This window comes from Scyliorhinus torazame, chromosome 1 (genome assembly GCF_047496885.1).
Source record: "Scyliorhinus torazame isolate Kashiwa2021f chromosome 1, sScyTor2.1, whole genome shotgun sequence".
NCBI classification, from domain to species: domain Eukaryota; kingdom Metazoa; phylum Chordata; class Chondrichthyes; order Carcharhiniformes; family Scyliorhinidae; genus Scyliorhinus; species Scyliorhinus torazame.
This window is the reverse complement of record NC_092707.1, coordinates 249,804,477-249,827,478: the sequence shown is the minus strand read 5'-3', so window position 1 is coordinate 249,827,478 and position 23,002 is coordinate 249,804,477. Positions and strand designations below refer to the sequence as shown.

Genomic DNA, 23,002 nt, shown 5'->3' with positions numbered 1-23,002 from the left:
CACCTGACAAAATCTGCTCCATCCAAACCATTTGCACTAAGGAGGTTCCAGTGAATATTAGGGAAGTTGAAGTCACCCATGACAACAACTCTGTTACTCCTGCACTTTTCCAAGATCTGCCACCCAATCTGTTCCCCCATCTCTCTGCTGCTATTGGGGGGTCTATAGAAAACTCCCAATAAATTGACTGCTCCTTTCTTGTTTCGGACTTCCACCCATACTGACTCAGTAGACAAACCCTTCTCAACTATCTCCTTTTCTGCAGCTGTGGTGCACTCCCTAATTAACAGTGCCACTCCCCCTCCTCTTTTACCTCCCTCCCTATTCTTCTGAAAACATCTAAACCCCGGAACATCTAACAACCATTCCTGCTCCTGTGAAATCCATATCTCCATAATGGCCACAACATCGTAGTTCCAAGTACTGATCCATGCTCTAAGTTCATCTCCCTTATTCCCGACACTCCTTGCATTGAAACAGACACTTTAACCCATTCCACTGAGTGCAACTTTGCCCTATCAACTGTCTATCCTTCCTCACAGACTTGCTGCATACTATTTATGCCTGTTCAACAGCTACCCTATCCTCTGATCCATAGCTCTGTTTCCCATTCCCCTGCCAAACTAGTTTAAAACCTCCCGAAGAGCTCTAGCAAATCTCCCATCCAGGATATTGGTACCCCTCCAGTTTAGGTGCAATCCGTCCTTCATGTACTGGTCCCACCTTCTCCAGATGATATCCACATATCTGAAGCCTTCCATCCTGCACCAGCCCTGTAGCCACGTGTTCAGCTGCACTCGCTCTCTGTTCCTTGCCTCACTTGCACGCGGCACAGGTAGCAATCCTGAGATCACTACTCTGCTTGTTCTGCTCGTTAGCTTCCAACATAACTCCCTAAAATCACTTTTTAGATCCCCATCCCTTTTCTTAGCTATGTCATTGGTGCCTATGTGCACCACAACTTCTGGTTGCTCCCCCTCCCCCTTAAGAATCCTGTAGACTCGATCCGAGACATCCCTGGCCCTGGCACCTGGGAGGCAACATACCTTGCGGGAGTCTCGATCGCAACCACAGAATCTCCTATCCATTCCCCTAACCAGAGTCTCCTATCACTATTTACCCCCCTTCCCTTCTGAGCCACAGAGCCAGACTCGGTGTCAGAAACCTGGCCGCTAGGGCCTTCCCCCGGTAGGTCATCCCCCCCCAACAGCATCCAAAACAGTATACTTGTTTTGAAGGGGAACGGCCACGAGGGATCCTTGCACTGTCTGCCCGTTCGTTTTCCTTCCCCTGACTAACACAGCTACTCTTGTACTGTACCTTGGGTGTGGCTACCTCCCTGTAACTCTTCTCTATTACCCCCTCTGCCTCCCGGATGATCCGAAGTTCATCCAGCTCCAGTTCCAGTTCCCCAACACGGTCCCCGAGGAGCTGGAGTTGGGTGCACCTCCCGCAGGTGTAGTCAGCAGGGACACCGGTGGTATCCCTCACCCCCCACAAACTACAGGAGGAGCATGCAACTGCCCTAGCCTCCATCCCCTTTTACCTTACAGAATGTAGCTTCCCTGTGGACCAACTGGAACTCCGCCCTCCGACTCTGCTCCCAATCAGTTGCACTCTGTAGACTTCTGGCTCCCTTCTCACTCTTTGAGGAAATGAAATGAAAGGAGCACCTTGCTCCCTCCTCAGCTAACTCCCTCAGTCACCAAACTCTTACTGTAGCACTCAAATGCATCATTCAGTGCAAACAAAGTCTGCACTGTAGCTGGTTTACCTTTATACTGTGACTCTAGCCTCTGAAAACTGGCATAATCCAATTAACTAATTAACAAGCTCCGGCTGCAAGTAGCTGCAAGTAGAACCTTTGTTTAAAACTGATTAAAAAGTCACATTCTTCTAAACCAAACAGCAACACAAGTTAATTAACTAAATAAACGACTAGACTTTTAGATAAAAATGAACCCTTAATATCACTCAGTCACCAAACTCTCACTATAGCACTTAAATGCACCCAAATTCAGCATTCAGTGCAAAAAAAAAAACATTATTTGGCTGACAGAGAGCCAACATGTGTTTGATAGTCTGAATGACCTCCTTCACAAATCTAATCTCTGTACGTACCTCAGACACAAAGAACTTGCATTCATATAGCGGCTTTCAAAATCTCAGACTTCCCCAGACCCCTGACAGCCAATGAAATAATTTTGCAGTGACGCCACTGTCCTAATGTAGGAAGATATGACAGCTAATTTTCGCAAATCACCGTCTCACAAAGAACGTACGGAGCAGGAGTAGGCCATTCAAGCCTCAAGCCTGTTCCGCCATTTAATAAGATCATGTCTGACCTGATTTTAACCTCAATCTGCATCCCACCTACCTCCAATAACCTTTCACCTTCTTGCATACCAAGGGTCTATCCACCTCTGCCTTAAAAATATTCAAAGACTCTTGTTTCCACCACTTTGAGGAAGAGAGTTCCGAAGACTCACGACCCTCATTACAAAATTTCACCCCATCTCCCTTTTAAATGGGTGACACCTTATTTTTAACAGTGAACCCTCGTTCTAGGTTCGCCCACGAGAGGCAATATTCTCTCAACATCTACACTGTCAAGACCTCTCAGTATCTTATATGTTTAAATCAAGTCACCTCTTATTCTTCTAAACTCCAGTGGATACAGGCCAAACCTGTCCAACCCTTCCACATAATACAACCCACCCAAACCCACCCATTCCAGGTATGAGTCTGATCAACCTTCTCTGAACTATTTCCAATGCATTTACTTTTTTTTCAGAAAATATTTTATTGAGGCATTTATAATTTTAACATTTTAAACAGAGATCCAACACACACCAAAACCCCACAATAACATACCCAACTCTTCCCCCCCCCAGCCCCAAACCCTAACTACCCATACATTAGATTCCCTGCCCTTATTTGTCACTTCCATGCCTCCCGCTTCCCCCCTCCCACCCCCCTGCTGATGGTCAATTCTCCTCGAAAAGTCGATGAACGGCTGCCACCTCCAAGTGAACCCCTGTAATAAACCCCTTAAGGCGAACCTAATTTTCTCCAACCTAAGAAACCCTGCCATGTCACTGACCCAAACCCCTGATTTTGGAGGCTCCGAGTCCCTCCATCCCAGCAAAATCAGTCTCCGGGCCACCAGGGAGGCAAAGGCCAAAACATCGGCCTCTCTCCCCACCCCCCGGGCTCCCAGATCTTCCGACACTCCAAATATTGCCATCTCTGGACTCGGAGTCACCCTCCCTTCCAAGATCTCTGACATGACATTTGAAAATCCCAGCCAAAATCCCTTCAGCCTCGGACATGCCCAAAACATATGTACATGGTTCACAGGACTCCCCCCCCCACACCGCCCACACCTGCCTCCACCTCCTCAAAAAGCCTACTCATCCGGGCCACAGTCATATGAGCCCTGTGGACCACCTTGAACTGGATCAGCTTAAGCCTGGCACACGACGAGGATGCATTGACTCTCCTCAGGGCCTCCTTACATAACCCGACTTTCAACTCCGCTCCCAGCTCTTTCTCCCACTTCCTCTTCACCTCCCCAATTGGAACCCCTTCCCACTCCATCAGTTCCTTATATATTTCCGAGACCCTCCCCTCCCCCTGCTTTTGACATCACCTTATCCTGTAGCCCCCTCAGTGGGAGTCGAGGGAAGCTCAGGACCTGCCTCCGGACAAAATCCCGTACCTGTTGGTACCGGAACCCGTTCCCACCCAGCAACTCAAACTCCTCCTCTAGCTCCTCCAAGCTCGGGAAACCCTCCTCAATGAAGAGATCACCAAATCTCTTAATCCCTGCCCGCTGCCACCTCCCGAATCCCCCGTCCAGTCCCCCCCGGAGTGAACCGGTGATTATCACACATCGGTGACCACACCGACGCCCCCTCCAGTCTCATATGCTGCCTCCATTGTCCCCACCCTCAGGGCTGCCACTACCACCGGGCTTGTGGAGTATCGAGCATGCAAGAACGGCAGAGGTGCCGTTAACAAAGCCTTCAGACTCGTGTCCTTGCAAGATGCCGCCTCCACTCACTTCCACACTGACCCCTCCCCCACTACCCATTTCCTAACCATCGATATATTAGCCGCCCAGTAGTAACTAATAAAGTTCGGAAGGGCCAATCCCCCCCGCCCCCGTTCAAGAAGGACCTTCTTCACCCTCAGGTTTTCCCAGCCCATATAAAACCAGAGATCGGCGCATTCATCTTCCTAAAAAATGTCTTGGGGATGAAGATTGGAAGACACTGAAACACGAACAGCAATCTTGGGAGGACTGTCATTTTCACAGTCTGTACCCTCCCCGCCAATGACAGCGGGAGCACGTCCCACCTACGGAAGTCCCCTTTCATTTGCTCAATCAACCTGCCCAAATTTAGTTTATGAAGCTTACCCCAGTCCCTTGCCACTTGAATCCCCTGGTACCCAAAACTCCCTTGCACCACTTTGAATGGCATCTCCCTCAGTCTCCCCTCCTGCCCCCTTGCCTGGATCGCAAAAACCTCACTCTTGTCCATATTCAGTTTGTAACCTGAGAACCGATCAAACTCCTGCAGTATCCCCATAATTCCTGCAATTCGCCCCCAATGGGTCTGTAATATAAAGGAGCAAATCGTCTGTTTAGAGCGAGACCCTATGTTCCACACACACACACCCCCACTATCCCCCCCCCAAATGTTCGATGCTCTCAGCTCCATTAGGTGGAGATGCCGGCGTTGGACTGGGGTGAGCACAGTACGAAGTCTTACAACACCAGGTTAAAGTCCAACAGGTTTGTTTCGATGTCACTAGCTTTCGGAGCGCTGCTCCTCCTCAGGTGAATGCAGAGGTCTGTTCCAGAAACACATATATAGACAAATTCAAAGATGCCAAACAATGCTAGGAATGCGAGCATTAGCAGGTGATTAAATCTTTACAGATCCAGAGATGGGGTAACCCCAGGTTAAAGAGGTATGAATTGTATCAAGCCATGGCAGTTGGTAGGATTTCGCAGGCCAGATGGTGGGGGATGAATATAATGCGACATGAATCCCAGGTCCCGGTTGAGGCCGCACTCGTGTGCAGAACTTGGCTATAAGTTTCTGCTCGGCGATTCTGCGTTGTCGCGGGTCCTGAAGGCCGCCTTGGAGAACGCTTACCCGGAGATCAGAGGCTGAATGCCCTTGACTGCTGAAGTGTCCCCCGACTGGAAGGGAACATTCCTGCCTGGTGATTGTTGCGCGATGTCCGTTCATTCGTTGTCGCAGCGTCTGCATGGTCTCGCCAATGTCCCACGCTTCGGGACATCCTTTTCTGCAGCGTATGAGGTAGACAACGTTGGCCGAGTCACACGAGTATGTACCACGTACTTGGTGGGTGGTGTTCTCACGTGTAATGGTGGTATCCATGTCGATGATCTGGCACGTCTTGCAGAGATTGCCATGACAGGGTTGTGTGGTGTCGTGGTCACTGTTCTGAAGACTGGGTAGTTTGCTGCAAACAATGGTTCGTTTGAGGTTGCGCGGTTGTTTGAAGGCAAGTAGTGGGGGTGTGGGGATGACCTTGGCAAGATGTTCATCGTCATCAATGACGTGTTGAAGGCTGTGAAGAAGATGACGTAGTTTCTCCGCTCCGGGGAAGTACTGGACGACGAAGGGTATTCTGTCGGTTGTGTCCCATGTTTGTCTTCTGAGGAGGTCGGTCCGGTTTTTCGCTGTGGCGCATTGGAACTGTCGATCGATGAGTCGAGTGCCATATCCCGTTCGTACGAGGGCATCTTTCAACGTCTGTAGATGTCTGTTACGCTCCTCCTCGTCTGAGCAGATCCTGTGTATACGGAGCGCTTGTCCATAGGGGATGGCTTCTTTAATGTGTTTAGGGTGGAAGCTGGAGAAGTGGAGCATCATGAGGTTATCCGTGGGTTTGCGGTAAAGCGAAGTGCTGAGGTGACCGTCCTTGATGGAGACGAGTGTGTCCAAGAATGCAACTGATTTTGGAGAGTAGTCCATGGTGAGTCTGATGGTGGGATGGAACTTATTGATGTCATTGTGTAGTCGTTTCAGTGATTCTTCGCCGTGGGTCCAAAGGAAAAAAATGTCATCGATGTATCTGGTGTATAACGTCGGTTGAAGGTCCTGTGCGGTGAGTAGGTCCTGTTCAAACTTGTGCATGAAGATGTTGGCGTATTGGGGTGCGGATTTGGTCCCCATGGCTGTTCCGTGCGTCTGGATGAAGAACTTGTTGTCGAAGGTGAAGACGTTGTGATCCAGAATGAAGCGGATGAGTTGCAGAATTGCGTCTGGAGATTGGCAGTTGTCGGTGTTGAGAACTGAGGCTGTTGCAGCAATGCAGTCGTCATGGGGGATGCTGGTGTAGAGTGCCGAGACGTCAATTGTGACGAGGAATGTTCCTGGTTCAACTGGTCCACAGACCCCAAGAGGCCAACAGCGAACCCAAGCAGACTACCAATGAACCGGAACAGCAGACCGAGAGATCTGCGGTGCGGCAACCGAAGAGGAAAGAGTCAAATTGGACCCCTCCGGAAGGCCACTGCCCTAGACTCGACATGTATGCTCAAGCCGTCAGGAGTCGCGTCAATGCCAGATTCATCAGTCGCATTCACAAGACAGCCCCGAACGTCACCCAAGCACAACGCAATGCCATCCGCGCTCTCAAGACCAACCGCAGCATCGTCATCAAACCAGCAGACAAAGGGGGGGCCACTGTCGTACTGAACAGAACGGACTACTGCAAAGAAGTATACCGACAACTGAACAACCAAGAACACTACAGACAGTTACCCGCAGATCCGACCAAGGAACACATCCGCCAACTTAACAGACTGATCAAGACCTTGGATCCAGATCTTCAGAGCACCCTACGTGCTCTCATCCCACGTACTCCCCGCATTGGAGATCTCTACTGCCTCCCGAAAATACACAAGGCCAACATACCAGGCCGCCCTATCGTTTCAGGCAATGGGACCCTGTGTGAGAACCTCTCTGGCTACATCGAGGGCATCTTGAAACCCATCGTACAAGGTACACCCAGCTTCTGTCGCGACACGACAGACTTCCTACAGAAACTCAGCACCCATGGACCAGTTGAACCAGGAACATTCCTCGTCACAATGGACGTCTCGGCACTCTACACCAGCATCCCCCATGACGACGGCATTGCTGCAACAGCCTCAGTTCTCAACACCGACAACTGCCAATCTCCAGAAGCAATTCTGCAACTCATCCGCTTCATTCTGGATCACAACGTCTTCACCTTCGACAACAAGTTCTTCATCCAGACGCACGGAACAGCCATGGGGACCAAATTCGCACCCCAATACGCCAACATCTTCATGCACAAGTTTGAACAGGACCTACTCACCGCACAGGACCTTAAACCGACGTTATACACCAGATACATCGATGACATTTTTTTCCTTTGGACCCACGGCGAAGAATCACTGAAACGACTACACGATGACATTAATAAGTTCCATCCAACCATCAGACTCACCATGTACTACTCTCCAAAATCAGTTGCATTCTTGGACACACTCGTCTCCATCAAGGACGGTCACCTCAGCACTTCGCTTTACCGCAAACCCACGGATAACCTCACGATGCTCCACTTCTCCAGCTTCCACCCTAAACACATTAAAGAAGCCATCCCCTATGGACAAACGCTCCGTATACACAGGATCTGCTCAGACGAGGAGGAGCGTAACAGACATCTACAGACGTTGAAAGATGCCCTCGTACGAACGGGATATGGCACTCGACTCATCGATCGACAATTCCAACGCGCCACAGCGAAAAACCGCACCGACCTCCTCAGAAGTCAATCATGGGACACAACCGACAGAATACCCTTCGTCGTCCAGTACTTCCCCGGAGCGGAGAAACTACGTCATCTTCTTCACAGCCTTCAACACGTCATTGATGACGAAGAACATCTTGCCAAGGTCATCCCCACACCCCCACTACTTGCCTTCAAACAACCGCGCAACCTCAAACGAACCATTGTTTGCAGCAAACTACCCAGTCTTCAGAACAGTGACCACGACACCACACAACCCTGTCATGGCAATCTCTGCAAGACGTGCCAGATCATCGACATGGATACCACCATTACACGTGAGAACACCACCCACCAAGTACGTGGTACATACTCGTGCGACTCGGCCAACGTTGTCTACCTCATACGCTGCATGGTACATTGGCGAGACCATGCAGACGCTGCGACAACGAATGAACGGACATCGCGCAACAATCACCAGGCAGGAACGTTCCCTTCCAGTCGGGGAACACTTCAGCAGTCAAGGGCATTCAGCCTCTGATCTCCGGGTAAGCGTTCTCCAAGGCGGCCTTCAGGACCCGCGACAACGCAGAATCGCCGAGCAGAAACTTATAGCCAAGTTCCGCACACGAGTGCGGCCTCAACCGGGACCTGGGATTCATGTCGCATTACATTCATCCCCCACCATCTGGCCTGCGAAATCCTACCAACTGGGGCAGCACGGTAGCCTTGTGGGTAGCACAATTGCTTCACAGCTCCAGGGTCCCAGGTTCGATTCTGGCTTGGGTCATTGTCTGTGCGGAGTCTGCACATCCTCCCCGTGTGTGCGTGGGTTTCCTCCGGGTGCTCCGGATTCCTCCCACAGTCCAAAGATGTGCGGGTTAGGTGGATTGGCCATGATAAATTGCCCTTAGTGTCCAAAATTGCCCTTAGTGTTGGGTGGGGTTACTGGGTTATGGGGATAGGGTGGCGGTGTTGACCTTGGGTAGGGTGCTCTTTCCAAGAGCCGGTGCAGACTCGATGGGCCGAATGGCCTCCTTCTGCACTGTAAATTCTATGAAAATAAAACTGTCCTGGCTTGATACAATTCACACCGCTTTAACCTGGGGTTACCCCATCTCTGGATCTGTAAAGATTTAATCACCTGCGAATGCTCGCATTCCTAGCATTGTTTGGCATCTTTGAATTTGTCTATATATGTGTTTCTGGAACAGACCTCTGCATTCACCTGAGGAAGGAGCAGCGCTCCGAAAGCTAGTGACATCGAAACAAACCTGTTGGACTTTAACCTGGTGTTGTAAGACTTCGTACTGTGCTCAGCTCCATTGCCAAAGGCTCTATGACTAGGGCAAACAGTAGTGGGGAGAGTGGACACCCTGTCTCGTCCCCCAGCACAGACTAAATATTCTGATGGAACCCGATTTGTCCTTGCATTCATCACTGGTGTGATATAGCAACCGGACCCAATCCATGAATCCCTGCCCAAACCCAAACCTTTCCAGGACATTCCACAAATACTTCCACTCCACCCGATCAAAGGCCTTTTCTGCATCCATGGCCACCACCACCTCGGCCTCGTGCCCCTCATTTCCAAGCATTTATACTCCTCATTGTGATCATTCTCAGGTAATATATTTTTAGTGCGGTTGGCTGAAAGATAAACATTAGCTATGATACCAGAGAGAAACCACCGTCTTATCTTTGATTAGAGCCATTGTATCTATTATATCCACCTGAGATGAGCATTGTGAAAGTGCCCGGCAGTGCAGCACTTGCTAAAGTATTACATTGGAATATCACCTGGATTGTGCTCACGTTGTTAAGAGTCTTTCCTTTTCAATTCCTTTTTTTTGTTTTATTTTATTATTTTTGTTCCGTGGACTTATAATCAGAATGCGCCTTTAAGCAGTGGACTTAAGCTGAAGCATCTTGCTCGTCAGGACAGTGGGTTCCAGCATCTGTTTTTTTGGAGAGGAGAATGCAGACGCGCCAGCTCCGAAGGAATCTTAATAAATCAGCTTTGGAGGAAGTTGGTTCGATTGGCTGGCTGGCAGCCTGTGGGTTGGACAGGGACAGTGTTCTGGCTGACACAAGTAAATGATTGGTTCCTATGTGATGCTTCAGAGAGTGCTGGTCAGAAGAGATTAGACCTTGAATGAAGTCGGAGCTCTCTCTCTGCTAAAGTAAAGGACTGCTTTATTGTTCTAAAACCAGTGGATGCTTGGCACATCTTTATTATATATTTGAAATGATCTTGAATCTACAAAGAATGTAGCCAGTCTTGCCAGAGAAAACTATCTCAGGCTTAGGAGGAAAAAGCATCAAAGTGAAAACTTGAATTTCTGAACGACTGATTGGAAACCATCCTAGTGCATCGGGGATCTTTTATCCTTTTTACTTCATCATTATTTTTCTTCCCTCTCCACCACCATTTCTCTCTGTGTTGTCTGTGCGTGTGGAAGGTGGTGGTGGTGGTGGTGGTGGGGGGGGGGGGGGGGGGGGGGGGGGTATTAGGTAGTCAGTTGCAATTTTATCACTTTACTGTTAAATAATAAAAGGTTAAGTTACATTTACAAACCTAGTGACTGCGGTCTATTTGGGTCTGCCTTGTTCAATGTTATCTTGGAGACAGTAGAGGAGATTTACTGGAATGGTAGAAGGGACTTCATTTATGTAGAGAGGCTAGAGAAGCTAGCCATAAGAGAGAGAATTTTAAGAGAGGTTTAATAGAAGAGTTCAAAATTATGAGTTTTGATAGGGCATAATGGTTTACACAGACAATAGGGTCACTGGCAGAGGACACAGATTTATTTTTGGAAAATGAACTCAGGTGTCTGGGGTTGGGGGGGGGGGCACAGATGATAATTTTTCTTTTAATATAGCAAGTTATCATCATGTGGAACACATTGCCTGAAAGAGTGATGAAATCAGATTTAATAGTAATGTTTAAAAGAAACTATTTATACTTGTAAAGAAAATAGCTGCAGGGCAATGAGCAAAGAACAAGGCAATGGGACAAACTGGATAACTTTTGCTAAGCGCTGGCACAAGCATAATGGGCTGAATGGTCTTCGAGTGCCATATGATTTTTGATTAAACAGTAATCAGGGCCATTTTGACCTGAAGAGTAATAATGGAGAGTGTTTACTTCTTGAACTTAACAAATTTTGCCTCCCCATAAACAGTTTTAATATAGAAATATGCGAGGTGATTCCTTACCTCCAAGGTATGCAATAGATTCTGGTCCAAAGAGCTGATCCTCAAACAAGTGCTCAGCCTCTCTCAGTTTAAGGTTAGGCTCCAAGGGACCAGTCAGCAGTGGAGGTTCCTTGTAACTGCAGGCATAAAGCAATGTAAAGGTTAATAGCCTCAAATCGAGGGATTACTTGAAGGACAAACAGACTTGATGTAACTATGTTACTGGATCAACTAGAAAGCTTTAAACTTCAGTAGAAAGAATTGTTGTTATTTTTTTTTTTTTTTTTTAAAAGGAGTATAACCTAGAAACAGAAATTTGTAAATAGCAAAAACACCCGAATATGAATTGCATTAATTGAATTGCCATATTTAACAAAGTGTAGTCGTGACAGCACAACTCGCCTTTGTAAATTTAGGTTGCTAATGAAACTTCCCGTACCAGCCTCCCCGAACAGGCACCGGAATGTGGCGACTAGGGGCTTTTCACAGTTACTTCATTTGAAGGCTACTTGTGACAATAAGCAATTTTCATTTTCATTTCACTTAAGCAATTGTGCAAATGATGTCACATTTACACAAATTTCCATTACTCTTCATGTGCTTGCTTACATCACCGTTGAACTTTGTATCTTTAATTTGAAGATCATACCTCCACATTCTGGAATCTCCCACCAGGTGAAAAAATGTATTTCAATTTACTTCATCAAATCCTTCAATCATTGTCAACGCCTCAAATGTATCAACCCTTTTCATTTTATGAAGAAGTAGCCTATTCTATTAACAAGCAGGGGTAAGTAAAGCAGTTATGTTATGAAATTCATTATTTCTTTGACTTCTAAACAGCTTCTCTCATTCTCCCATTCAGGGGTTGTATAAAGCAAAAATCAAAACTGATTCTCTTCAATATTGGAAAACTTGGATCATATCTCAACAGCCCAAAACAAATTTCTTACTTTCTCTTAAAAAAAATCCATAACACCTTTTCTGCCTCACTCTGTTCCAACCTCAATTTTGTACTGCCAGTAGATTTTCACCAAGTAGGCCTTCACGATGATCCAACTGGTACTCTATAAACCGCTGACACTCTGGATCTACTCCTACAACAACACTGTCTGCTTTTGCAACCAACACTTTATGCGAGATAACAGCCACTGGACCTGTTCTACCTTATTTTGTAATACTATTTTAGCACCATGTACGTTCCATTTTATACACTAAATTACAATTATTTATTTTTATGCTCATCTAGTATCCTACAAATCTTTTTCCTTCATTTTAGCATTTTCTTTTGTGTACCCTGCTTTCTCAACTCAACTTGGATGTTTTCTCCAGTTGAAACATGCTATTTTGTTTTTTTTCTCCTTCTTTAGACCTACTCTCATGAAGAGCTGCTTCATTCTGATAATAGTTCCATTGACCAGCAGCTCCTTGCAGCTATTTTTCCATATTGCAGCCATTTTTCCATATTGAAGTCCACACAGCAAGATTTGGCAGACTATTCTACCACATAGAAGTGAGCATGCCGGTGACACGCTCACTTTCCACCAAAGGCCCATGGACAGTGATAAGCTGTAAGCTCAGAGGTTGATACTGTCTCCTCGAGTCATGAGACACTGACACCACTTACACTCTACCATTTCTGGTAATTAAGGTTCACTATCAAAAAAATACTGGAGAACCCCAGAGATGTACTTTTAACATATTCATGAGAATGAAACATGAGCAATGTCATTACCTATTCCAGCTGACCGTGTACAATTGGAGTTCACTGGCTACAATGTCAGCATCTAATCCAGAACAAATACATTCTTACCTGAAAGGCTCAGGATTTATTGGAGACTGCAGCAGCAGTGTCGCTACCAGAAATGGGGCCAAAAGTGTCACAATGAGTGTCGTCAAGGTTATCCGGAAGACTTTCCCACTGTATGCACTAGAAGAGAAACATATTCAGGAACTTGCAATGGTTATTGTAGATCGTATAGGAGTGAAGAATTATTCTGCATCATCCTTTCAAAGTAACTTTCCAGTGACGGATAAAGGAAGAATGTGCGCTGTACAAGATAACCCAACAATCATGAAGTCTATCAGGAAATGTATCAAGTGCAGTCAATCCTTACAGAGGAAGGCAAAAACTTCTGCATAGATAAAAAGAACTATTGACCTAATAGCATTTTAAAATATAGGTTTAAGGGAGGCTGAAGTATATCTTGCCGTGGTGCTCAATGACCTACCTTGGCTCAAAATGTAAGTGTCTCAACTTTAGAATTCTCATCCTTGTGTCCAAATACTTCCATGGGCCACTCCATTCCACACACCGTCTGCAATCGCCTCCTCCATATCTCGAGAACTTGGTGTTCTTCCAATATCCATCTTGAGCATCCCCGATTTCCTTTGTCCCCTCAATTGGTAACCATGAATTCACCTGTCCAGACCCCAAGCTATGGAATTCCATCTCTAAAGTCTCTTAAGATGCCCGTTAAAAACTAACTTTGACCAAGCTTTGATCACCATCCTAATATCTTATGTAGCTTGGTGTAAAACTTCTGATAATGTTCTTGTGAAGCACCAATGGCCATTTTACCAATGGATGTTAAAAATGCACGCAATTGGTGTCCTTTTGAGGTCAAATATTAACACAGGATATGTAATTTGGTTAAGATATGACAAGGTAGGTAGGGAGGCACGGTGGCGCAGTGGTTAGCACTGCTGCCTCACAGCGCTGAAAACCCAGGTTTGATTCCGGACCCAGGTCACTGTCCGTGTGGAGTTTGCCCATTATCCCTGTGTCTACATGGGTCTCACACCCACAACCCAAAGATGTGCAGGGTAGGTGAATTGGCCACGCTAAATTGCCCCTTAATTGAAAAAAAAATTGGTTACTCTTAAAAAAAATTTAAAAATTTTAATATATGACAACACAAATAACACGTAATAGGTCATTTACTTTTAAATGACTAATAATTACTTTGACCATTATCTGTCAACTATGGCTCAGTTGGTAACACACTCCTCAGAAGGTTAGGGGTTCAACCCAGATCTTGAGCACACAAAAAAATTGACACTAGGGGTGCTTTCAGATGAGACATACCACCCACACAAGTGTAAAAGATTCATGACACTATTCAAAGAGATGGGGTACTGGCCAATGTTTACCCCTCAATAACTTCACAAGAACAGATTATCTACTCATTGTCACATTGTGGTTTGTGACAGCTTGCTTTGCACAAATTGGCTGCCACATTTCCTGTATTATAATGGTGAGGAGTACTCTTCAAAAGTACTTCATTGGTTGTAAAGCAGTTTGGGACATCCTATGGTCATGAATGGCACTATATAAATGCAAAGCTTCCTTTTTATAAAAAACGGGACATTAAACTTCCTGAAATCTCTGTTTTAAATCCAGTCAATGCCACCATTTCTGTTTCTTTCAACCTAAATGTACCCATGCATCAATGTACAATAAATAGCTGAGTCATTTGTTATAGAAGTAAAATCCAATCACAGCCGTTTGAGATTTGAAATCAGTTTTAAAAATCCAGAAATAAAAAAGTGTGTGTTTATACAATATATATATATATATATATATATATATGCATGGGAAAAGTGACCCAGCTGTGACTATGCAGCAAAGTTAAAAATGTAATTAGAATAAAGACACATGACATTGCCAAAGAGAGCAATAAACTTGAGCTTTGAGGCAATAGTAGAATTCATGAAAGGTCAACTATGAAATTAAAGATGAAAAGAGAATGAGAGTAAACTAGGAAGAGACATATATACAAACTGTAAAAGCTTCTATAGATATGTAAAAAAAGTGATTAGAGAAAGCAAATATGGGTCCCTTAGATGCAAAGATAGGAGAAATTGAGAATTAAAGAAATGGCAGACATTCAATGGATATTTTGCTTCTGTCTTCACTGTACAAACACAGAAAATATTCTGGAAGTAGGCAAGGTAAAGTCGCCATAGTCCCAGATAACCATAGGCTGCTTTCCCCTTTGAGAGGGAGAGCTGACTGGTGGTGAGGATCACCACACCTCAGGTGAGGGGCAAGGTTGAGAAGGTGGGGCCTTCATGAATAACCTTGGGAATAGTGGCAAACCAAGGGTCTAATGAAATTAAGAACCTAAAGATATTATTAGCTAGTACTGGAGATATTAAAGTGACTTAAGTCAACAAATCCCCAGGACCTGGTGGCATCCTAGGATAATAAGAGTAGCTATTGAGATGGTGCATGCATCGATTCTGATCTTCCAGCTTCTAGATTGCTCCACATGGATTGGGAGGTAGCAAACACACTCCACTGTTCAGGGAACTACAGACCAGTAAGGTTGGTAGAATGCCACAATCTATTATTAGCAAAATGTGGTAACGGGACTTGAGAATCATAATACAAATAGGCAGAGTAAACACAGATTTATGAAAGAGAAATTGCGTTGGACAGTTGTTTTAAGGCTGTAAGTTGCAGATTGGATGGGGGGGTTGGGGGGAGAAATGAATTTGGTGTATTTGGATTTTAAGGTTCTACTCAAGAATCATTATACAAAATAAGGGCTGATAGGTTTGGGGGTAACATATTAGCATGGATTGAGGATTTGACAGAAGAATGTTGCAGGCTATTTTGGGTATTCTGGTGATCCCTACATGACTGGAGCTAGCTTGAAGGGCTATAAGATTACCCCTGGTTCTATTTCTTATTTTAAAGACCATTACAAACATTTCATTTATTATGCTTCGTACAATAAATAGCAAACTGAAGTGAGATATATTTGTATGTTATACGTGGCCTTTCAACATTCCAAAGGGACCTTTTCATTCACAACACCATGGTCCATTCCACCATCACTATCCAACAAGAGCCCCTCTTCTCACAGCACGTTCCCAGAAAAGCACTGCAGATGAGACAGCTGACCTTTCACTGTCTCCTTTCCCATCATCCAGGGCCCAAACACTCCTTCCAGGTGAAACAACAATTGTACTTCTTTAATTTTTATTGTATTTCATTTCATTTTCATTTCATTATTGCTTGCGATGTGGTCACACACTGGGAAGAATAAATGCAGATTGGATGACTGCTTTGTTGAACTTCCATTGCCATTCGGTTTGCAAAGCTGGCTCAGAGCTTTCAAGACACCCATCATTTCAATTCTCCCTCCCACTCTTATCCTCAGCCTCCTATGCTGTTTCTTTTTGTCTAATCTTTTTATTCTCCTCATTTTCATCAATTACACAAAAGAAAACTAACAATAACAAATACAGTACCAATCCCCAAACAGCATCCTCTTCAGTATACAAACCCAAACATCACCCGTACATTCCAAGTAAAAAACAAAAGAAAATTAACAATCATCCCGTAAGCAATGTGCTCAAACCCAACAATAACCCCATCCCCCCGCAATGTTCAATGGCAACCAATTCTTCAAAGTGCATGATAAACAATCCCCATGAATTGTAGAACCCCTCCTTCATCCCCCTCAGCTCAAACTTCACCTTCTCGAGAGTCAAAAATTCCAGTAAATCCCCCCTGCCAAGCCAAGGCACAGGGCGAAGAAGCTGACCTCCACCCCAACAGGACCCGCTTCTGGGCAATCAGCGAGGCGAAGGGCAAAACATCTGCTCCGGCTCCCACCTGCAGCCCTGGCCGATCAGGCACCCCAAAAATGGCTTCTCGGGGCCCAGGCTCAAGCGCATTACCCTCGAAACGACATTGAAAACCTCCCTCCAATACTGCTCCAGCTTCGGGCAGGACCGAAACATATCTATGAGGATCCCACAATGCTCACATACCTCCTTCACCCCCTCAAAGACTCAGCTCATCCTCTACCTCGTGAGGTGCGCTCTGTATACGACCTTGAGCTCATCCTTATCCTCCCCCAACTCCTCCTCACATTTGACTTTAATCCCTTCCAAGGATATCCCCCCCCCCCCCTTCCCTGTTCCTCCTGCTGTCAATAACTCTTCCAACGATGAGGGGGCCGGCACTATCGGGAAGCTCTGAACTTCCTACCTAGCAGAGACCCGGAGCTGCAGGTACCTAAACCCTTCTCCCTACCCCAGTCCATATTGCGCCCCCAACTCCTCCGCCTCGCAAAACGACCTTCCAGGAACAGGTCTTTTACTACCCTGACTCCCCTCTCCTCCCATCTCCGAAACCTCCAGTCCAACTCAAACCGGTGGTTCCCACTAATCGGCATCTCCCCTGACCCCACCCCCAGTTTAAAGTGCTGCCTCAACTGTCTCCAAATCTTCTGCGTTGCCACCACAACCAGGCTCCCAAAGTATTTACCCAGGGCCATCGGGAGCAGCGCTGTTGCCAGCGCCCTCAGCCCCGACTACCTGCACAGACTCTCCTCCATTCTAACCCAACAGGACTCCCCAGCCCCCTCCAACCCAACTGCTCACCTTTTCGACATTCGCTACCTCTTATGCTGTTCCAATGAAGCTCTGTGAAAACTTGGGGAACACATCTTTCAAATGGGTGCTTTAGAGCCTGTCAGGCTCAACAGAGTACAACAATTTTAGAAGAGAGTAGTTGTGCCCTTTTTTCAGGTAGCATGTGCTAGTAATAATTCTGCTGTTACCATTCACAGCTCCTCTCGATCCATCTCTCGTTTCTTTATTTGCCCCACTTCCGCTCCTTTTTCCCTTACACCATTATCCCTTTTGTCATTCAATTTCTCCTGTCTTTCAACCTATCACAGACCTTCCCTTTTCATCTTTCCTCACCCCTGTACTGTTTGAAACCTGTTACATGTAACCTTTTGCAGATGTGATGAAAGGTCACTGACTGACCTGAAGCATTAACTCTATTTCTCTCACTACAGATAGTGCATGAACTATATATTTCCAGGTATTTGTGTTTTTATTATATAAATTAGGTCCCATTTTAGGAGAATATGTAAACTACATTCAATTTCTACACTGAATGAGATATTAAATAGCTGGGCAAGATAAATCTTAATGCAGCATTGCATACAACCCATTACTAAATTCCCAAACAACATGAATTATGTTAACCATTATCAATATCTCAGGAGGTTCCCATTGACTAGAAACCCAACCCAACTAGCTACACAAATACAGATGTAACAGCTTGCCAGAAGCTGGGAATTCTGCGGCAAGTAAATTACTCTCATGAATCCTCAAACCATGTCCAACATGTGCCAGACACAAGTCAGGAGTGTGATTGAATACTTTCCACTTGCCCGACTGGAGTGTAGCTCAGACAGGGTTTAAGAAGCTCGACACAACCCAGGGCAAAGCAGCTTGCTTGATTGGCACCCCATCCACCGCTAATGGACAGTGCAAAGTGACATATCATCTACAAGAAGCAGTGTAGGAACTCACTAAAGCTCCTTTCACAGCCCCTTGTAAAGCTCTGACCTCTACCACCTTGAATGACAAGGGCAGGAGATGCACAGGAACACCAACATCCTAGCTTGGGACTATAATTGGCATCCCTTCACTGCAAGGTTCACAATCCTGGAACTCCTGAAGAACTCTGTGGGCGTATCCACACCAGATGGAATTCAAGAAGGCAGCTCACCACCACCTATCTTCTCAAGTTCAATTCGGGATGAGCAACTAATGTTGGCCTTACCAGCCACGATCACTAAAGAATAACAACCTATTCCACCACCCCCAAAACAACATGAAACACTGATTGGCACTCAATGCACCATAAATATGTTTAACCTACCCACAGCATATGTCATTGACAATGTTGCATGAAACCTATTAACTCCCCGGCCCCAACCAGAAAGCACCATTGCTCGCACCCTATTGCTTCCGAATTGTCTGTACACAGGACATAGCCCGATGGCCCTCAACACGGGCAGTGACTGCGAAAGGTCCCGTCACCTCCCACCATCACCACGGCCAAGACAATGCCAGCCCCCCCCGACCGCTCAGGCAGTTACCTCACGTGCTTGGTCTCGGCATCCCGTGACTCGTCCGCGATGACCTGCGGCGGCTGCAGCCGGCGGTGCCGCAGACCTTCCGTCTCCTTCATGGTCCTCTCCCGCCCTGGGGGCGCGCGCCACTCCGTCCGGACACCGCCGCCCGAGGCCAACGGCTGAAACTGGCATCGGCCTCGCGCGCGGCCTGCGTACGCCGCTCATGACCTGAGCGCAGGTCACGACGGAGGGGCGTGCGCGCGCGCGCGCAGCAGGGGGCAACCGCCGGAACTTGAATTGGGCGGAGCTAAATTGTGAATTGGCCCTTGACTGTCCTATTGACAGGGAGTTTACCTATGCTCACCTGTGACTGTGCTATTGGTGAGTTTACCTGTGAGTTCAGTGTGACTCTCCTATTGACGGGGAATTCACCTGTGACTGACATATTGATGGGAGTTTACTTATGAGTTCAACAGTGACTGTTCTATTGACAAGGATTTTACCCTTTGTCCCATTGAGGGTGAGTTTATCTGTCAGTTCACCTGTAACTCCTATTGACGGGAAGTTCATCTGTGACTGACCTATGAGTGCCGGAAGCAGATTACAGAACTGCAATCTCTGCTTTCAGTTCAAAAAGGATTCCAGGAAACCTTTGGATCACAGTTCGATGAGGAAAACAGCCCTAATTGGGAAAAATTGAGTGAGACAGCGCAGAGATATGTTCAGGGAACATGTGGGCAGGGAAAGCCCCAGAAGAGGAAAGCGCCCCAACCCCCCACAGAGCAGATAGTTCAGGCTCCAATGGACCCAGTCACCACCCACTGCACAGCCACATCGGACGATACGGAATTTCTGTACACCACCCCCTTAACAGTGACCCAATTACGGGACGCGTGCGATAAAATCAAACCGTTCCTCCCCACCTCAGACCCCCACCACTTCTTTGCCAGAGTAAAACAGCAGGCTATGATGTACGGCCTGGATGAGCGAGAGCAAGTAAAACTCACAGTTTTACCCGACCCACTGAATGTAGGAGGAGGCACCCTTGCAGAAATGCATACCGTGATCCTAGACGCGATCAGGTATAACGGGTGACCCCGTAGAAGGCCTCAATAAGTGCAGGCAAGGTTTCCGGTTGCGGCGATGCAGAGCTAAGCTGCACATTTCGGTGGCTCCCGCTAGAACGGACTTTTGGGCTCTCCAGAGGAGCACCAACGGAAATGTTTTGACCGATTCCCGTGTGGGAAGGTGAGAGCAAGGTCCCCCTTCCGTCGTGTATGGAGGGGACCAGAAGTGGAGCGGAGGAAAAAGTGGCTTTGGAGCAGCGGCAGAAACGAGGGGGAAAAAACAAGATGGCGGAGGGCGGAGATCGAGCAGCATGGGTGCCGGATCAGCAGGAGTTTCTCAGGCGCTGCATGGAGGAGCTTAAAAAGGAGGTGCTGGCGCCACTGCTGATGGCGATCGAGGGGCTGAAGGAGACCCAGAAGGCCCAGGAGATAGAGCTCCGGGAGGTGAGGGACAAAACCAACGAGAACGAGGACGAGATCTTGGGCCTGGCGGTGAAGATGGAGGCGCACGAGGCGCTGCACAAGAGGTGGGCCGAAAGGTTCGAGGACCTGGAGAACAGGTTGAGGAGGAAGAATCTCCGGATTCTGGTCTCCCTGAAGGGGTGGAGGGGCCGATGCCGGGGCTTATGTGAGCACGATGCTCCATTCGCTGATGGGTGCGGAGGCCTCTCTGAGCCCCCTGGAGCTAGAAGGGGCTCACCGGGTCCTGGCGAGGAGACCCAAGGCCGGCGAGCCGCCAAGGGCGATAGTGGCGAGGTTCCATCGTTTCGCGGACAGAGAGAGGGTCCTGAGATAGGCCAAGAAAGAGCGGAGCAGTAGAGGGAAAATGCGGTGATCCGAGTCTACCAGGACTGGAGTGCGGAGGTGGCAAAGAGGAGAGCTGGTTTCAATCGGGCCAAGGCGGTGCTGCATAGGAAGAGGGTGAGATTCGGAATGCTGCAGCCAGCGCGACTGTGGGTCACAGTTCAGGATCGACACCACTATTTTGAAACACCAGAAGAGGCTTGGACCTTTATCCAAACGGAAAAATTGGACTCAAACTGAGGGGCTGTGGGTGTGGAGGAGCTGTTGATTGTATACAGGGTTATAAATATATGTAAAGAATGATTCACGGGTGGGACGATGGATGGGGATGGGAGAAGAGATTTGATGGGGAGACTGTGGGGACGGTGGGCGCCGGTGCTGGAGGGAGGTGAGACCCGGGGATGGGGGAATTGGGATAAGGCTGCAACAGGAGCTGCACCACAGGGGGCGGGGCTGGCTCAGGAAAGCACAGGCTTTTACCCGCGTTAGGGAAGGGCGGAGGGGGGGGGATGGAGGAGCGCAAGGTGGAGGAGGGATTTCCACACGGGTGGGGGGGGTCAACGAGAAGGCGGGGGAAGCCGGGGTCAGCAGGAGTCAGCTGACTTACGGAAGTATTATAGGGGGAGCAAAAGAGCTAGATCTGGATCTAGCGGGGAGGGAGGGGAAATACGGTTGCTGCTGCATTGGCTGAGGGGGAACTGAAAACGGAAGAGGTGGTCGGGGCGGGGGTTCCCCGTCTGGGGGACTGGAGGGTGCGGGAGGCGCGGGCACGGGACTGGCCTAAAATAGGAGATGGCTAGTCAGCAGGGGGGGGATGGGGGTGGGAAGCCCCCCATTCCAGCTGATAGCGTGGAATGTGAGGGGCCTAAATAGGCCGGTGAAGAGGGCCCGAGTGTTCGCGCACTTAAAGGGACTGAAGGCAGACGTGGTCATGCTTCAGGAGACACATCTGAAGGTGGCAGACCTGGTCAGGTTAAGAATGGGATGGGTAGGACAGGTATTCCATTCGGGGCTGGATGCGAAGAATAGAGGGGTGGCAATACTGGTGGGGAAGCAGGTGTCGTTTGAGGCCAAGAACATAGTAGCGGACAATGGAGGTCGGTACGTGATGGTGAGCGGTAGGTTGCAGGGGACGTGGGTGGTATTGGTAAATGTATACGCCCCGAATTGGGACGATGCTGGATTCATGAAGCGTATGTTGGGGCGCATTCCGGACCTGGAGGTAGGAAGCTTGATAATGGGTGGGGGATTTCAACACGGTGTTGGACCCAGCACTGGATCGCTCCAGATCTAGGACCGGAAAGAGGCCGGCTGCGGCCAAGGTGCTTAGGGGGTTTATGGACCAGATGGGGGGAGTGGATCCGTGGAGATTTGCCAGGCCTCTGGCCAGAGAATTTTCTTTTTTCTCCCACGTAAACAAAGCCTACTCCCGGATAGATTTTTTTGTTCTGGGTAGGGCGCTGATACTGAAAGTGGAGGGAACGGAGTATTCGGCCATAGCCATTTCAGACCACGCCCCGCACTGGGTGGAACTGGAGTTGCGAGAGGAGAGGGACCAACGCCCGTTGAGGCGGTTGGATGTGGGACTGCTGGCAGATGAGGAGGTGTGCGGGAGGTGCGGGGGTGCATTGAAAGATATTTGGAGGCCAACGACAACGGGGAGGTGCAGGTGGGGTTAGTATGGGAGGCGCTGAAGGCGGTGGTCAGGGGAGAGTTAATCTCCATCAGGGCTCGTAGGGAGAAGAGAGAGGGCAGGGAAAGGGAGAGGTTAGTGGGGGAGATTTTGAGAGTGGACAGGAGATATGCAGAGGCCCCTGAAGAGGGACTACTCAGGGAGAGGCGAAGTCTCGAGACGGAGTTCGACCTGTTGACCACAGGGAAGGCAGAGGCACAGTGGAGGAAAGCATGGGGGCGACGTATGAGTATGGGGAGAAGGCGAGCCGGATGCTGGCACACCAGCTCCGTTAGAGGATGGCAGTGAGGGAGATAGGTGGAGTCAAGAATGAAAAGGGAACTACGGTGCGGAGTGCGGTGAAAGTAAATGGGCATTCAAGGCCTTCTATGAGGAGCTGTACAGATCCCAGCCCCCAGCAGGGGAAGAGGGGATGCGACGATTCTTGGACCAACTGAGGTTCCCGAGGGTGGATGAGCAAGAGGTGGCTGGTTTGGGGGCGCCAATTGGGTTGGAGGAGCTGATTAAAGGACTGGGGAGCATGCAGGCAGGGAAGGCCCCGG

General features: G+C 48.0%; 1 protein-coding gene across 1 annotated transcript in view; it reads right to left on the bottom strand.

Annotated features, from left to right (window-relative positions):
* The window catches only part of apmap (adipocyte plasma membrane associated protein), a 77,413-nt gene extending 58,298 nt beyond the window's left edge, over positions 1 to 19,115 (bottom strand). Inside the window, exons 1-3 of the mRNA XM_072504579.1 lie at positions 18,921 to 19,115; positions 12,815 to 12,931; positions 11,023 to 11,138 (exon numbers count right to left, since the gene is read on the bottom strand). Of these exons, the coding sequence (XP_072360680.1) occupies positions 11,023 to 11,138; positions 12,815 to 12,931; positions 18,921 to 19,012 (325 nt within the window). The 5' untranslated portion in view covers positions 19,013 to 19,115. The remainder of the gene's footprint in view (positions 1 to 11,022; positions 11,139 to 12,814; positions 12,932 to 18,920) is intronic.
* Positions 19,116 to 23,002: the final 3,887 nt, after the last annotated feature.